A 19,236-nucleotide genomic window follows, 5' to 3' on the forward strand; every position below is an offset into this window, starting at 1 on the left:
GATTTCGAACAGAGAGATGGCGACAAAGAGGAAAAGATACGGACTGCAGCTTTAAGCAAAGTAAGACCGACCAAACCAAAAAAGGTAATTTCATCTACATTTTTAACCTCTCATCGCCAATCCAAACATACCAGTCCATTCTGGCATATCTGCAATGGAGAAGTTCTCAAGGCAAAATCTCCTCTGGAAACCCTGTTCATAGACTAATCCAATAAACCCATGACACGCTTTTGGTTCCAGAAACACCTAAAATCTGTTCTACCACAGTCAGGAATTCCAGCAAAGGATTTCTCAATCACTCCTTCCGTATCGGGGCAGCAACTTCAGCAGCTCAAAAAGGCCTCTCCCAACAGCAGATCCAAGCTCTTGGGAGATGGTCCTCAGATGCTTTCCAAAGCTATATCAGGACCAACCGGTTCCACATTAAAAAAGCCCACCAAACCGTCATTGATTAAAACCCCCTGGGTCGTCCACCGGGGGTCTCTCTCTTTCCGTTCAGCGAGCATTTGGTCTCACAACGGACGCAGTGAGAATCTCCCGGTCGAGTAATCATTTTTCCGCTTTCCTGTTTCCTCTTTTTGTCCAGCAAATTAGTCCGGCGGCTGTCCTCTGCTCTTTAGACTTTTGGGGGGAGTACTCTGGGTTCGGGCCGAATTCCGAAGCCCTCCCCCCGAAAAAGCATGCCAAATACGCATTAAACTTTACTCCCTCTAATTGTATGTAAGTGTGAACTCGTGAAATGGTCAATTTGGCAGCTCCTGAAATGGGTCATACCATTGATATTACCAGAGCACTGAGCAGTTGAAGTAAATAGAAAAAGGACTCAGTTATTGCATGGATGGAACAAGAACAATGGAAGTGTCTAAAATGAGTGTGCACAGTTCAGTTGAAGGGTTCAGTTCAGACCTCTTAAACAATACAATTAGACTAAATGTACGAAGCAAACTTTGTACGAAGCTAAAATAATATCCACAATATCAACAACAACAGTGAAATAAGAGTGCATTATTTATCTGTCTATCAGATGCACCTAAAAGTGTTCGTTACTATAGCAATAATGGACTCCCAGAACATTTTCGCAAAAAAAAAGAAGAGCATTTTATTTAACGTTAACCCACACTCCAGTTTATTTTATTCTGATATTTTTCTATACATTTTAATCCCTCATTTCTTTGATCAGACCTATCACCTACCCTTCTTTGCATTTGCCCTTCTTAAAAAACATTAAAATGATCTTACTTTTCAAAATTAGTAATAAAACAATCGGTCTTGGCAACAGGCAGAGCCATAGAGAGAAAGAGTTGCGACACTCTTTGATGTCGCCGCTATGGCTGTCACGTGGTCCATGTAAGCCCCAATAGTTCCAAAACATACGCTGGCTGTCATGTTCTTCTATGGGACAGAGAGCAGCGATTGCATTATTGAACGGTAAATATAAAGTAAAACACACACCCAAGTACTTTTTCAGCTGTTATTGCATTTTGTTAATGTCAGTTTTGCATTTGGAGAGGCAGGGTGACAACGAAATACTATAGATTACTTAGATAAGTTTTAGGCTATATTTTTGGAGGGAAAAGCTTAGTGTTCATGTTCGCATGGGTAGTAGCACTGGCTTTAGCGGCTCTAACTTAACTCTTCCATATCATTCATCTGATGATAAAAGTTGCTATAAAGGTGGTAGCGATTCATTACCGAACTCTTATGGTGTGTTCACACCGAACGCGAATAGAGTGTCAAATACGCGTCTATCGCGTCTAGTTAGACGCTTGAACATTTTGAACCCATTCGCGCGTCCGCGTCACTCGCGAATAAAAAAAACAACACAATTTCTTTCTGGCATACATTTCCGTCATGTCTGAGATAAAAGATATTGCTGCTCTGTACTTGTTGTGGAAGTCCCAAATATGGAGGAAAGCCAAACGCCGACGTGTCTGGGTTCACAGCACCATCTGTGTATATTTTCATCACTTACCAGGTAGTCCAACTTCCTCGCTTATTTTTCTCCAAGCTATTTCCTTTTTTTCCCGGTCTCTGTATACGACGTAGTATCATATATTTCAGGGTACCCACAGACGGTAACAATTAGCATCTCAAGTAATAACCCTCGACCTTGACGCACAACATAATGACGAACGCGGAAGCAAAGAGGATAGAGCAAGACAAAACACCAGTCACGAATTAGAAGTCTAAAACGAGAATTTTTAAAGAGAAATGTCAGAGGAGCTTGAGTTTGTTGCCCAGCCCTGTATGTTTGAACCACAAGAGGCGCCAGAGCTTAATCTACTCCTACATCTACGTCATATATCGTTATGTTATCATAAATGTTACTCTTTTGGCATAAGTTGACTTGCTTAGGTCATCTGCCGGAAGCTAGTTATTTTAGCCGATAAAGTTTTGAATATGGATTTATTTCTTATACGAACGCATCGCTTAATTTCAGAAGGCCTTTATTAACTCCCGGAGCCGTGTGGAGCACTTTTATCATAGATGGATCCACTTTGATGGACGTGATGGAAAATATATACAGCCATGCCCTGCCATTATAGAGCTTGGAAGAGCGGACATTTTTTAACATAACTCCTATTGTATTCGTCTGAAAGAAGAATGTCATATACACCTGACTTGAGGGTGAGTAAATCATGGGCTAATCCCTTTAATGCCTGTCCCAATACACAAAAACAGTTTGGTCAAGGCGAAGTGCAAATTAAGCATATACTAAGTAGTATAAAATCTAAACATACTGAGTAGTCATACATTGAGGTATCTAAAGGAAGTTAACCTGAGGGATTAACCCTCTGGGGTCCAAGGTGTTTTTGGGGTCCTTGAGATGTTTTGACATACTCTGACATTTGTGCTTTTTTCAGTTGCTTATAAACATATTACTGGCAAAGGTGTAATTACACTCTATTTAGCACACACAGGGCTACCATAATGTGTTATCAACATGTATGTACATTTTTGTATTTTTGAGAGAATATTGTTTATGCGTGGTTATTGAAAAAACTAAAACTTAAAGTTTCTGAAATAAGGCCACAAAACACATACTAAATATCTGTCCACAACACTTTTGACTAATGGATGTTGTCGCCTAGAGTTTTTTCTTCAAAATGATCTGAAAATCATCCTTTCTAATCATTCACATAAAACAATAGATTGGTTTAAATTTAAAAATGACACTTTTTGTTTGGAAAGGCAATATGCGCAGGGGTGTGACCTGCTGTGATTCACACCTGAGAAGACAATGGGCCCACATAATGAGCGCATAATGGGGCTGCATACTAATGACCCTTTCATTCAGGTGTGTCACTGAGCCACAAGAATGCAATGAAAAAAAAAAAAAAAAAAAATATATATATATATATATATATGCCTATATAATACAAAATTGGTTCACAGTTCCAATTATTTATTTATTTTTCAAATTGTGCTTGCAAATTGTATAATATCAAATGTAAAAATGTCTAGTAATTGTGCAGTTAATTATCATACTGTTTTTACAGAAAGTTTGGGAATGTGTCCCAAATGTGTCACTAATAAAACACAATACAAATAATTTAAAGAGGAGGCTTATATTGAGCTTTTAAGATTTACCTAAGATTTATTTATATGTAGCCTACATATATTTTTGCTATTTTAATAAAAAGGTTACAATTATAACAACAATTAAAATTTTAACTATATTTCAAATGTAATCTTTCTTTGTATTATATACTAAAGTATACATTTTATCATACATATTTCACAGTTGCGGATTAATTAGTTTGAATATAGCCTACAATCGAACAAACACTATAATAACATCTTAGCAAACAAGCTTATTTGATGTGGCAGTATTTTACAGTAAAAACGACATCTTGTCTTTCATATGTCACATATCGTTTTTATGATTAGGACATATAAATGTTAATTTGCAGTTTAATACGTTGCTTATACAAAAATATTTTATTTCAACATATTTCAGTCGATTTTTACTCATCTCAGTATTGGAATATAGTTAGGTAAAAGCTGTTCATTCATTCACACACAAAAACGCGATTCAAACAGTCTTTTTGTTTACAGACACTATTCCATATCGCGATTAGCACAAAGCACTTGAAAATAAAGAATGTACCTATTTCCTCGGCTGGATCCGTTGCTCCTCCAAATGAAACTACCTGTAGCCTACTTCTGAGGTAATTTTTTCCAGGATTATTATTAAGATAGTACTATTATTCCTCACAGCGTCGTAAATCTGAGTCTCTTTCGGTGGGTTATCCAGCTGATGTGAGCGTGGATCGCCTCAGAGCATTTGTGTTTGAATAGAGCGCGCGCTCCGTGGGCGTGGTCAAATTAACTTTAATGAGCTGAGACGAGAACGACTATCATCTCTCTCTTTTCGTACAGATTACATGAAATGAGAAAAAATTTTTTTATATAAATTACTTCATTTAAAAGAAGATAATTCAGGCTTCATGCCTGTGTGCCTGTATACCTGTTTGACTGAGTATTTGCAGAGTTACAGATTATTTTTCGGACGCGTTTCAGAATGGACTTCACTGACAGAGAGAACGCAGAACGCGCATCATGTTTGTTTTTCTTTATTAGGCGAAAAGCACAACACTTTGTTTTTATTATGAGGTTCCACAAAAAAATACAAACTTAACAGGATCGAATGATGTACAACACTTATATGTAAGATCAAAATTAACAGAGTAATTTGAGTCTCTTTTGCACTGATAAGGAAAAAAGTGAGCTGGTATCGCCGGCGAGACCGCCGACCCCAGAAAGAAGGTATGAAGTGCCAGATCAGATTGGCACATTTTTTCAGTTTATGTGTTTGTATGTGTGTGCCTGGCAGTGTTCAGCTCCCGTATGGCGCTGGGGTCGAAGCTGTTCTTGAGTCTATTTGACCGCAATTTGAGGGACCTGAATTGTTTACCAGAGGTCAGCAGTACAAACAAGTGATGTCCAGGGTGGAAAGGGTCCTTCAGGATGTTTGCTGCTCTTTTAACGCAGCCGCAATGTAAAGTTCTTTTAAAGAAGGCAGAGGGCAGCCGATGATTTTCTGTGCTGTTTATCACCCCCGGGAGGGCTTTCTTGTCCGCCACTGAGGACAAGAAAAATAGCAGTAAAAGTTCTTAGGTGTCTTCTTAAAACCTATTCACAAAGCTGCTAAAACCAACTTTTACTAAGAAAAAAAAGAGAAATCTTAAACTAAGAGAAAGGGTGGATTCGACCTCGTTGCTATGGATGATGTCAACACACTTACTATACAACTATGCCCACAGTGATTGGCTGATAGGGGAGGGGTCTCTGACAGTGATTTAATCATAGAAATATTGTAGAACGGGTCTACGTATCATGTTACTATATTCAAATAAATATTTTAAAATACAAATGTTGCCATATTCAAATAAAGATTTTAAAATGTAGGCTGTGTCACTTATTAAACAATACGATCTAATTACATGTCTGCATCTCAAGAGATTGCAGAAATCTAGCGGCAAATGATGTTTTATAAACAAAGTTCGGGAGGAGCATGTTCAAATGGTCTATCTAATCAGCTCGAGAGGAGGCATATACACTGCCGACTCACCTAGATACCTCGATAGTTTTCTGCATCCCTCTGCTACCTTGACTCCTCTCTCTAGGCTGATTTCTTTTCCCAGCCAGGGATAGGGGGGAGTACTCTGGGACTGGGCTGAATTCCGAACATGGAGCCTCCCCTTGGACAGCATGCCAAATATGCTTATTTTACTCTTTTACTCTATTTGATCATTTGTAAGAGTGAACTTGTGAAAACAATTGCCACAGGTAATCGGACATTATTCTCCTTTTTTCCATAAAAAAAAAAAAAAGATTTTTATGTTGTTGTTTTTGCCTTTTTATTATGATAGGACAGTTAGTAGACAGGAAGCGAAGTGGGAGAGAGAAAGGGGGGACAGGATTGGGAAAGGTCCACGAGCCGGAACTTGAACTCAGGTCACCCGAGCTGTCCACGAGACTATCGGCGCTGAAGATAGGACGTTATTTCCAACTTGACCGCAATGTTTTATTCTCCATCATTGAATGCATATTGCCTGTACATAAATTAACCTTTATGTTATGTCATCACAGATTAAAATCTATAAAACAAAATATTTATTGCATTTATGAAGAAAAGGCTCATCACCCAAGGCTCTATTGCCTAAATGGTGTACAGTGTCTTTGGGTGGATTGCTGAGGCGGATTGCTGGCACGTTTGACCCCCAAAGTCTGGTCCTTTTGACTAGTGTGATCACTCCGTACCGTATGAGCCAATGTGCCAGGCGGGGCCAATAGCCTCAGACCATCAAGCACCAAGCCCAAAATGAATTCCGTTTCCACTGTCAGGCCAGTAGCCCTGCAGCGCTACCCTAAAACATGCCCGTAACACGCCTCCAAAGAACAATGTCACACAACCGCACCATTTTACCAGCTGACTGAAAACTAGCTAGATCACAAAATGAGCATGACAGAAGCAAATGTTTGCTCTTTACTTAAGACTTAAAATTCCAGCATTGATATTTGACCAATATTTTACAATAAAAAATGTTTCAGTGACAGTAATTTATTAATTTGTGTCAGGAGTTCACACCAAATATGCTGAATCAAACTGGTATTTACCATTTCTCATTAAAAGAGACCACATACCTATTCAGTTGCACCCATCATTTATTTGTGATCACAAGAATGTACAAAACAACTCCATTAAGGCTTTTAAGTCCAAAGGCTTATGCAGTTAGATAAATGATAAAATATCCTGTTTACATCACATTTCTTTAGAAAGAGTGAGCATTTCTTTTAATTTTCCACAAAATTATGCGATCTTAGGAGGTTTGAGCGATCTCTACCGTCTCACTATACTATTATTATTTCAGCCAGAGCAACAGAGGGAGCTCATGAGAAGCAAACAGGAGTTTTGAGTTATACGAGTTAACCGGAGTGCATGTTTATGCATGCGGATGCATAAGTCCGGTATCAACAAATGCACAGGCAAGAGACAGATAAAACATGAAACAAATAAATACACGATTAATATCATATATGATTTGTCTATGTTCTTCAAGCAGTCCTGGTATTTTCCATAAACATGCATGTAGCCTATTTATTATCGCAATGGTTAGCACAAGTAGCCTTATCGCATATAAATATGCCTCATACGTTGATCAGAATTCCCATCGGATCACAAGGAAGTTATTTCAATAACTCACTGGTGTCTAAAAGTGAGTTTTGAGCTGAAAATTAAGTGTCGAAGTTAGCTGGTAGCCTGAAATATAATATCATGGGAAATGAGCAGCGGTGTTGACCGTCTCCTGAGGTAAACCACACCTTTGTTCATGACCACTCCTCAAGCCCCAGTTGGCTAGCTTTGCACCAAGGTTCTCGACGGGCCATAAACCCTTGGCCCAGAGGAAGCCCTGATGAGGCCCGATCAAGCCCCAGAAGTGACAGTGGAAACCCAACTGACCCTGGCATGCACTGGCACGCTCACTTTTGGCCCGTCAGTGGAAAAACGGCTAATGGTCACTAAAAAAAAGTTGTTTACCAACATTCTTCAAAATCTTCGTTTGTGTTCTAAAGGGAGTAAGTCACACAGGCTTGGAACCACAACGGTGAACGTGATTTCACCAAGTACCACATGTTCCTGGATCAACATCTTTGTTGATCCTGGATCAACTTTCCAATCAACTAATCACATCTGAGGGACAAGTTTACAGTTTATGTCAAGTTTAGGCTTAGAACCAGGGTGAAGTACTTAGACATCAGTGTTATTCACCTTTCATTACCCTCTGATTTTAGGGAAAAGTTATGGGTAGGGTTAGGTTTAGGGGTAGGGATTGGGTAAGGACTATATTTTGGGACAGGAATGTTGATCCAGGACCATGTCTTACTTGGCAAAATCACGGTGACCTTGGAAGAACATAAGGGTGAGTAAATGATGACAGAGTTTTCATTTTGGGGTGAAAATTTTAATTTAATTTTAAATTATTGCTTCAATGTAAGGACGGAGTATTTCACAAACATGTAAAGATGTGAATAACTACATTTGAGTGAACCGTTGGGCTTTACATTGAACTAATCTTTAAGCATGCTCTGCTTTTCTATCCTTGTTGTTATGCAACTTCGGAAGAACTTCAGAATTTAAGAAGACTTGGAAAATAGCGCACAAGTCATATGGGCCACTTTCATGATGCGTTTGTGGTGCTTTTGCAGCCATTTGTGGTGAAATGACAGGCCCGAATCTATAGCCTTATTTATTGAAGTTGAAAGTCTTGCATCCAGTGACATTCTGACACAGACCCAACCCAGTAACATCCTCACACAAAAATCTATGCTTTTATTCAATCTGCTAATTAATTATTTTATTTCTGTTGAATCTTAAGAGATACATGACTGACTAAACAGATGTTCCACCAGATGCTATTTTTACATATTATCCATAATGAACTGCAGTAATATAGTAAGTGCCCAGAGTTCACATCACTGTTAAAAAATACTTTTCACCTAAAAGAATTATAGTGAGTACCTGCAATCTCATCTACAGTGGCCCCAGAAAGTATTTTGACATTTAAGTCAGTTAAAAATATAGGAAAATCTTTTGTTTTAAAGTAAATAAATATCAAAGCATTTGCTAGAAAGAGATACAGTATAGGACAAACATGCTTTTGATGCAAAACATGTCATAAGAGTTTAAGTTGTAAATAAATGATAAATCAGGTAATGCTGTGCAATGAACTGAGTTCATACATCCTGTAAAAATCACTTTGAGATTGTTCACATCACAAACGGCTCAGAAAAATGCCAATAGTTCTAAGAAAAGCTCTAGCATCATATGCTGCCAGATGCCACTTGATTTAATATTTTGCATATTAATTCAGTGCATTTGCATTGGTAAGTATCTTAATACTTTTGGGGCCACTGGATACTGTACATAGATGTTCAAAGCCACAAAAGAAAACAAGCAGTAATTATTTCCCTTTTGTTTGTGCTTCTTTATTTTTCTGGTCCCTCACATAATATTTATTGAATAAACACTGTATCTGCAGTAAAGTTGTAAACGCAGAGTGTTTGACAGGAACATTTTTGTAAAGGTTAATGCTCTGTGTTTTGAATGTGCTCAAGATTCTAAAAGTGCTTTTATATTATGTATTGCTAAAGCAAATGGCATTAAATTATCAGAGGAAATATAGACACCGACAGAAAAACAGGGGCTGTACAGGGGCTTTCATTAGTGCTGATAATACACATAGATTTCACATACAGGATATATGTTTTCAGTTAGATGATGAAATGCATATATTAAGGTTTTCGAGTGCCATCAACACTTGAAAAACATAACAGAGTAAAACAAAGCACCAATCGACACCCCCAAACCCCCACCCCCCTCACAAAAAAAAAGAAAAAAAAAAGAAAAGCTTTTAGAAATGATCACATTTAGGACTTATTCACTGTGCTTCAATAAGGTATAGCTCTGTTCTCGATGAAAATATCTCAATCACATTTAATATGAAGGTAGTTTATATCATCAAACATGCATTATGCACTTTACTCTGTTATACCAGGTTACATCACTGGCAAGCCGGTTAACTAAGAATGTCCTTCGTCCCGAATTGTTTTCCGATTCGTAAAAGGCTTTTGTGCTGCTATGTAATTTGGAAGAGCAGATAGTGTCGCCTGTTTAGCTGTGTCCATGCCTTTTCCTTCTTTGGACGAGAATCCCGTACAATGCATAACCAGTTCAAGACATTTATGTCTGCATTTCGACACCGTACCATTTAAGCCACAGCCAGACATAAAAATGGTCACATTGATAATTTGGTCTGTCTTGAATTCAATAAAAAGTCCACAGAAAGCAGTAGAAGAGAGCATGTGTGAGAATAGTGGGACGTCCTCCCTGCTTCATGTGTCAGCTCTTATAGTCTTGTGCACAGAGTCACTACAGGAGTCGGAACATACAGGGGAAGGGAGACGATTGAAGGTTTGGATGCACACTAAAGATTACCTGATTAAGACTGAGAGGAATCTATAGTTAAAGAGAGAGTTCACCCAAAAATGAAAGTTCTGTCATCTTTTTTACTCACCCTCGTGTCATTTCAAACATACTTGGCTTCCTTCCATTGAACACACACAAAAAAGGAAATATAAGAATCAAAAAGGTGCAAAAGAACGATGAAAGTTTCATAAATGTGGTCCATATGACTAGTTCGCTGAATTCCAAGTCTTATAAAGCCATTCAATTGATTTGTGTGGAAAAATAGCTTAATTTACATTTTTATTCCGTAAAATGTTTTACATCCACCCCAGGTCAATTTGGCATGTTAATGCAATATGTAATGATATCTAATCCGTGAACAAATAGTTTGCTTTGTCGAAGAATCAGTTGATCCAGTTCACAAAATCAGTCTGTTTCATTCATGTGTTCAACTTATGACAGTTAATATACTGTATGATATAATTTGACTTCCCTTATAAGACTTGGAATACACCTCACAAGTCAAATTGACCATTTCAGTGAGATTTTTGTTTGCATGGACAAGTTTTATCAGTACAATTATTTAAAAAACGTATCCTGTTGTGTTCTCTGGGAGAAATAAGTCATATGGGTTTAAAATGGCAGGATGAAGAGTAAATCATGACAGAAGTTTCATTTTTTGGGCATACTGTTCCTTTAAGGTGAGGGACTTATACATTATCAAGGAGTCAGTTACGCGTTGAGTGATGAAACCATGGATCCAGCTTCCTACATCACACTGCACTTCGCCTTCAGCTTGTCTGCACGTCTTTGCTTGCTGGAGCGCATGTTCAGACTCATATCCCGCTTCTTATCCAGGTTCAGGAGCTCCTGAAAAAGCTCCTTCACGTTGGAGTTGGTCTTGGCTGATGTTTCCATGAACGCACATTTCCAGATGTTCGCCTGAGCTTCGCCCTCCTTGGTCTCCACCTCACGCTGGGTCTCATCGCTCTTGTTACCCACAAGCATGATGGGGATGTTCTCCACGTTACCTTTGATGGCCAGCACTTGCTGGTAGATGGGCTTCAGCTCCTCCAGCGACTGCCTGCTGGTGATGGAGTAGACCAAGATGAAGGCATGGCCCTTGGAGATGGACAGACGCTGCATAGCAGGGAACTGGTGGCTGCCAGTGGTGTCGGTGATCTCCAGAGTGCATACGCTCTTGTCACAGCTGATGACCTGGCGGTATGTGTCCTCCACTGTCGGGATGTAGGTGTCCCTGAAGGTGCCCTTAACGAAGCGCAGAACCAGGGAGCTCTTTCCCACTCCCCCTGCTCCAAAGACCACCACCCGGTAATCATTACTCTGCTCTGGCATGGTTTATCGGGGTATGTGGCGGTTAAGACTCAATTATTCCCTGAGATCTGAAAAAGGAAAAAGGATTCATTTGCTACACATCCACATAAGAAGTGTATCCAATATAAATGTGTCTTCTGATGTGAACATTCAAACACAAATGAATAGAGATTCTGCAAATATTATCATTTCCAAACATCAAATCAGAAAAAAAAAAATACTTTCAGTATATTCCAATCAATCTATATAGCAAGGAAAGGAGGACCAGTACTGGTACATCTTCAACTGACCTACTACATTACTACACCGTCTGTTTGAATATCATCCAATAGTGGATTTTGTCCATACAGACAAATAAGCTAGGAAAATGGGCACATAACCAATAAATCAGAGATAGTTTTTAAAATCAATAATATATATGGAATTGTTGATAGTGTAATTGACATATAAAGCCACTCAATGTAATTTATTTAGTTTTATACACTAATTATTAATCCAAATGTTTTATAATAATTAAATAAACCAATTAAAAAAACTATTTTAAATTGCTATGCTTCACCACTACTCACACACTTAATAAATGTTACATATTATTCATTATTTGATTTATTTTTTGTCACATTTTACCCTAGGAAATCTGCATAAATTAAAGCCAGTACAAGAGGTACTACCACAATGTAATTTTGCATTAGGGCAATGAGAGTTTTGGGGGGAAATGTTTTTTTCCCTATCCCATTTTAGCATGCAGAGATGGTTTAAAGTAAACCATTTGTACGCTGATTCCACCAAATGTGTAAACATCATGGCTCTGTGGCACTATCAAAACATGGATCTGTTTGTTTGAGCACCCAGACTAGCACAATATAGCAACATCGACATATCAATAGTGTGCATGTATGGTGGGAATTGTGTGCAATAGTGTGCAATAATGGTGGGAGATTGATGCTAGAGGCACAGAAATGACACATTTCACCTATCATTTTTAAGGACATGAAAACAAATTCCTAAAAATTGGCTTAATTTTCTTAAAGCACAATATCATTTCTTATTTCTTTATTATCATTTAGGGCTGTAATATGATGTGCTTGATATTGTTCATGAGATCTACACATGACATCACTGGTAACAGGGTTGCCTGACAAAAAAAAATGTGTATATACATTAGTGTATGCCACTGTATGTCTTTGTGCCTTTGTGAATTGAGTAGGATGGTCTCTGCTGCCATCAGCATCAAGGTCATCTATTAATGACTCATTTATCTTGCTGTGAAGCAGCCGTTGGACTAAATCTCCTGTGGAAAGCAAGTTCACACCAGATATTTCTGGCATCTTACTGAATTCCTGCAGCATTTCGAGACACTTTCTGACAGCCTCAATAGAGATTTAACTAAATGCCTAATTTTTACAAGATGGACTTTGTATACACACAGCAGACCAATGCGGCCTGATTAACAGAGAACCTGTCTGAATTTTGAGTTGCTGTTTGAGAACAAAGCCAAAGTATCAGAGTTTGAATGAGTTTGATTGTTTCGTGTGGGCCAGCTATATATACATAGTTCAGTCATAAAACTCTTCTGAGCAGCTGATTGGTTCTCTTAAAGCTGACCACTTTGACCAATCGATCTGTTTGTTCTATCTACGTAACCTATTTATTTCCGTCCCGAACAAGCACAACTGCAGTACACCACAGGAATTTTCCTAGCCCTCCACCTTCCACAACACCACCTGCCTATAGATCTGTTAGGGGGTTCTGCCTATAGTTTCCTCGCAGCAGCTTACACACTATTTACTGTATTTATGTGCATGTTTCAGCAGTAGCATTCACTCATGCAGCATATATATCCTTGATGCGATCGCGGGCCGCAAATCAAAGTTGGTTCTGTGCTAATTTGATCTAATATTTGATATATTTTTTTAAATGTTGTAGATTTAAGTAGCACAGTATATTCGCTAAAATTATTGAATATATTTTGAGGCAAAGGTCTTCTAAATGATTTTCAGTTTTGTTCAAGGTAATTAAAGCAACAGTTTATTAAAATAACGGAAGAATATGTAAACGTATAGTATTTGGAGCGCCCCTGGTGTTGGTGCGAAAGGCACAATAATCAACACTTGACATGACATGGTTAGATGGTAAATATTATATATCAATTTTGGTGTCTCCCTGAGAGATAATTACCATATTTATAATATAACCATCATATTTAAATAAAATAATATATATATATATATATATATATATATATATATATATGTGTGTGTGTGTGTGTGTGTGTGTGTGTGTGATATTAAAAATATCATATAATAAAATATAATGTATTGTTACTTTTGTAAATCTGTATTAAATTATGATGGGATCTCCTTCAATGCTTTCAGAATCTTTACTTTTTAAAATAAATTTTATATTAACATATTTTAATGACAGTTATTTATTGAACAAAAATGAATTCTTATGAATGTTTCGAACAAGTAACTTAGACATTATTAAAAACATAGTATTTTAGCTAAAGTATTTGTATCAATACTGCAGTGCCGTTTGCCCCATGCTGGTGAGCCTTTTACCCCGTGTGTGAAAGGTAAAAAGCCCTCATACATTAATACGATTTTTTAATTTATCACACATTTATCTAATTGTTCACACAAAATCTGTTCCTCCATAAATGTTCAATACAAACATATATATTTTTAGTGCAATCATACACTATGGGAGTAGTTAAAAGCAATTTTTTTCTTAAGGTGTGCCTTTAGCCCGTTGTACCCTACTAGTGAAGCAGGGTAGTTCACGTTTTTGTGGTGCCATCAAGCCAATCAGCATTGTCATGACATAATTGTATTGACATTTATGGCTGAAGTGTATGGAAGCCAATTTCTGCCCCCCAAAAAAATGTTTTGGTAAATATTAGCACATACAAATTCATAATAAATTGTTATGTGTATAATTATTTTTTTTATAAAAAGTCAAACTTATGATATACTAAGTCATAATTATGAGATAAAAAGTCAAAATGACAATAAGTCAAAATTATGACTTTTAATGTCATGACATAAAAAGTCATAATACAAATTTAAAGTTTTAATCTTATTATTATTATTATGACTTTGTTTTAATGTCATATTTTTTTTTACTTTTCCTCTCATAAATATGACCAAGTGTGCTAACATTTTTGATTTAGTATGTCTGTAAAATTGTTCTGAAATTGATTCAAGTGATATCAGTCCACTGTGTTGTTATCCTTAAAGCTGTCCTGTGGATTTCACATTCTCTTAGAATTATTTATTGTTATTGTTATAGTTATCATCCTTGGTGTGAATGGGCCTTTACTATTATTAACGTCAATAAATATATCTATTGAATATTGGTGTCTCCATTTTATAAAGCATTAAACTATTCGAAACTATGGATTGTGATTTTACCATGGTTAATATTCCAAAGCCTGTGTCTGCTTGGTTGGCTATGGGTGCACGGTACCCACTCAGGCACCGCAGTAGATGATATTGCATTTGTTTTTTGCTGGTTTGTACCAGTTTGCATGATGCCAGTATACATCAGGCCTTTGAACACCTAAGCTGTATTAGAGATTCTCCTTGAGCCACTTAGGGACCTCTCAGTTGTGCATGTTTTGGGGACTCTGGGAATCCGGTTACTGTGGAAACAGACCTCTAGGGGCATGTATAGGGTGATTGAGAGAATGAGCAAAATCAAGGATGAGAAGAAGACAGATTGGGCCAAAAAAAAAAAAGATAAAAAAGATTTCTAATGTTGCATGTCATCTTTCTGTCAGTTACCCTAGTAACCAACTGGCAAACAGTGGGTTTAATTTACGTCACTGCAGCCAATTCACACACTGAGTTGAAACTATTTATAGTGAAAGGAAAATATTGGCGCTTTTCCATTACCAGTACCAGCTCGACTCGACTCGACTCGCCTTGGCTCGCCTCGACTCGGCTCGCTTTTCGCTCCGTTTTCCATTGCAGAAAGTACCGCCACAAATAGTACCCGGTCGTCATAGCGACGCATTTCGTTCCTCGTTGCCCCATCAAGCTCTCGCTGGATCCTCTCTTCGGCAACCAAACAAATGAATGTCTGCACCTCCTCGTTTGACCACGGCGTATTCTTCCGAGTTGCCATAATAATAGTAGTAAGTTTAGTAACTATCTCTGGCCAAACTATTTAAAAATGGCGGGGTTATTCTGGATACTCCATCTGGCGCGTGCAATGATGACGCAGATTCTCTGTGACCAATCAGCAGTCGGCATTGTTTTCACGTCACATTTTAGTATCGGCTTAGCTCGCCTCAGCTCGCTTCAGTGTTGCCAACTTAGCGCCTTTGTCGCTATTTTTAGCGACTTTTCAGACCCCTTTAGCGACATTTTTTCAAAAAAGCGACTAGCGACAATTTTAGCGACTTTTTGGACAAACCTCAGTAACCTCCAAATGTTGTCAGTACTGTCCTGCGAGCGCGAGGTCTTGCTTTCTCCCTGTCGTCACTCTCTCTAGCTGCGTCTCCCCTGTTCAGTGAATGGCTGAGAGGAGCACACGGCCGCTGACAGACGCGAATGAGCAGTGTTTTTCCACGGACTTATCACTTATCTGCTTCTCTTTTAGTTTGACCATTTAAATTTAATTTCTTTTATTGTGCTTATTACTTGTAACACTATCACAGAGCTTAGTTCATCCGGTTCCCTAACTCTCTCAATTCAGATAATGTTCCACATAGGCCTATACAAAATGTAATCATTCACTATATTATAGCTACTCGTTCAATTGTCTGACAACAACAAAAATAGGAAATGAGAACAGCTTTATTTGACATTCGGCTATATTATATTGAATAGAGCATTCATTTAGAGAGAAAACGCACTAGGCTGACAGAACGCAAGTACGGCGCGATGACGTCATTAATATGCTAATTGACGTATGACGTCATCTAGCGACATTTAGCGACTTTTAGGGAAGGCCTTAGCTACTTTCCTTTGAAAATAGTTGGCAACACTGGCTCGCTTAGAACCTCGCCGGAGGTGGTACGAAAAAAAGTACCCGAAAGCAGGTACAGGTACAACTTTTACACAGTGGAAAACCAAACAAAGGCGAGTCGAGTCGAGCCGAGCCGAGCCGAGGCGAGCTGGTACTGTGTAGTGGAAAAGCGCCATATGTAATCTAAGAAAAGTTTTGTTTTAGTTTAATATGTATACACAACATAATGTAGGCTACTGGTCGACACTGATTATGTGCATTTTTCGCAAAAAAAAAAAAAAAAGAAACACCTTCATATCCACAGCTATTTCCCCTGAGGTGAGGATATGTTTAAATGAGGTTGTCTAAAAGGCTACAAGAGACATACAAACGTCTATCGCATGTGATGTCTAAAAATACCATAGCCCACCAACTCAAACTCAAGCTCGATCCCGAGTTCTTAAAATCTCTGATGGAATGCAGAACTGAGATGGTCCGCATCTCTTAATCAACGGGGCTTGCTGTTTCAACTGGCGTTAATATTGCGCGTAAAGCTGTAATTAGGCATCCTGTTATTTTATCTCAGACAGTTGGGTAAAAGCACATAAATAGGCCATGCAACATGAATACACAAGCATTTTGAAGCAATGAGAGGCCGTGGATAACACAACACGCTATTTAGAATTTTGTTTAACTAAATAATGTCGCGTTCACATTCACACGGAAACAAATAGATCATCCGAGCTTATTTCACATACATTCGCACTGAACGAAACGTCAATTACAAAAAGGAAGAGCCTACGCGTGAAGTCGATAATCGCTTTGTCGTCAAAAGAGTATCGTTCGCGCGCACAGTCAATGAATCATAAAATGCAAAGGCTCCTCAGAGTCATTACGTTGCTGTGCGCCTAAAGATGCTATTGCGGTCCGTCACACGAAATTCTACAAGGACGCGCGTCAAAGACATGAGCGTAGGCTATCGATACACGAAAGCCGTATTTGTCTAAACGCTTTACATATTAAAACTAGTATGTATATATAGATACTAAAAGCAATCTTACCTGGCGACTGTGTTGCAACGTCCCAAATCTTTTTAGTCATAAATTATAGGAAGCATTAGAAGATCAGATACACGACAAATGTCTTACATTCTCTGTCGTACCAGTCCCGTTTCATTTTCTCGTGTTATTTGCATGGCGTAAATCGAGTGATGTCGCTGAAAATGCTGTTATTGCTCTTCGGGCGGGCGGGCGGTTGCGCGCGCTCCAGCTGTCCTACCACGTCCTCTCTGACGCACGCAAGCACGCGATATGCGGCTCACCCCCGCGTCCTGTGTCCCGTTACACGAAGAGAACAAAAACCCCACCTGCTCTATACCGTTAAACTGTTCTCCATCTACGCCATGTTGATCATACAACATTGTTCCGTCACTACATGGGGATGTTATGATAAAACACCATTTTGTCCTTTATGGCACACACTGGGCATGGATGGAGGCGCTGGAATGATAAAAAAAAAAAAAAAAGAATAAAAAATTTAATATCTATAAGAAAATAGTGTTTTATAAGGAATAGACGGTCTAAAATTCTGATAGACTATATAATTAGTCTATAAACGACACTATATGTGGTTATATATGGTTATGATAAGGTTAAATCATCACTACAACACATTATTTTGAGATTGGATCAGATGCCATATACATGTAATCAGGTTGTATGAATTACGCAGTGACGCATTTAACTTGCGATATGTAAACAAGAACAACAGACTCCCACACTTATAAGGTGTGCTCATCTTGTCGTCAGGATGATCACTTTTGTTCAGTGGTGTATTAGTATTTGTCTCCCTCCAATGGTTTTCTGATGCATCGACAAAGCAATCATTTCACAGCAGTGTTGGATAGATTTGATTATGTACATGTACATAGATAATGAACAAGCATGTAACGTGTAGGCCTATACCTCAAGTACATGAAGTTGCCCCTACTCAATGTTACTCATTGGCATCACACATCAAATGGTCACTGCCCCTTAATTCGAAATCATTGTTTTCAATCCAACACTGAAATATAATTATTTTATGGCATGCCGTTTAAATTAGCCTACACAATACTCTTTTGCAAAAAGACTGCTGACTTTTTATAAAACTACTGACTAATGTATATACAATGCTTACCAAAAATGAAATCTATTTTAATATATTAGCATGTTACGAGATAGTGACAGTATTTTTTTAAAAGAGAGTGCTGCACACATATTGACTTTTCACATTAACCACTATAAATGTGTCATTTTGTTGTTTTAAACTACCGTTAACGATTTTCCCATATAGTCTTCCAAACTAGTGATGTAGGCCTTTTTTTTATTCCAAGGCTCGCCAAGAGAATAGTAAAAGAGAATAGTAAAAGTGCATGCCATCCTACAAAACCTTTGTATAGTTGTGTAGTTATAGTACCGGTCAAAAGTTTGAAAACATTACTATTTTTAATGCTTTTGGAAAAAAAGTCTCTTTTATGCTCATTAAGCCTGAATGTAGTTGATGAAAAAATACAGAAAACAATGTAATATTGTGAACTATTGTTACAGTTTAAAATATTGTTTTTCTATTTTAATACACTTTAAAATATTATTTGTTTATGTGATGCAAAGCTGAATTTTCATCAGCCATTACTCCAGTCTTCAGTGTCACATGATCCTTTAGAAATCATTACAATATGCTGATTTATTATCAATGTTGGAAACAGTTGTGCTGCTTAATATTTTTTTTTATAACCTGTGATACTTTTTTCAGGATTCTTTGATGAATAAAAAAAAGTATTTTTTCTTTTTTGAAAGAAATAAACACTTTTATTCAGAAATAATGTGTTAAATTGATAAAAGTGATAGTAAAGATTTATATTGTTAGAAAGGATTTATATTTTGAATAATTGCTGTTCTTTTAAACTTTTTTTTCATCAACGAATCTTGAAAAAG

The 19,236-nt window shown here is 37.7% G+C and overlaps 1 protein-coding gene across 2 annotated transcripts; it reads right to left on the bottom strand.

The window, feature by feature from the left end:
• Positions 1–8,969: 8,969 nt before the first annotated feature.
• diras1a (DIRAS family, GTP-binding RAS-like 1a) lies at positions 8,970–17,592 on the bottom strand. Of its 2 annotated transcripts, none has more exons than XM_056266510.1 (2): positions 17,410–17,592; positions 8,970–11,376 (listed from the first exon to the last, which is right to left on the bottom strand). In XM_056266510.1, exon 2 carries the CDS (start codon positions 11,327–11,329, stop codon positions 10,742–10,744), a length of 588 nt encoding a protein of 195 aa, XP_056122485.1. In that variant the 5' UTR covers positions 11,330–11,376; positions 17,410–17,592; the 3' UTR covers positions 8,970–10,741. The 2 variants fall into 2 exon arrangements, with proteins under 2 accessions (XP_056122485.1, XP_056122484.1); XM_056266509.1 differs by having other exon boundaries at positions 17,323–17,584.
• Between the last annotated feature and the right edge of the window lie 1,644 nt (positions 17,593–19,236).

This window comes from Rhinichthys klamathensis, unplaced genomic scaffold (assembly GCF_029890125.1).
Source record: "Rhinichthys klamathensis goyatoka isolate OS25496 unplaced genomic scaffold, OSU_Roscu_1.1 h1tg000249l_1, whole genome shotgun sequence".
In the NCBI taxonomy this organism is placed as follows: Eukaryota; Metazoa; Chordata; class Actinopteri; order Cypriniformes; family Leuciscidae; genus Rhinichthys; species Rhinichthys klamathensis.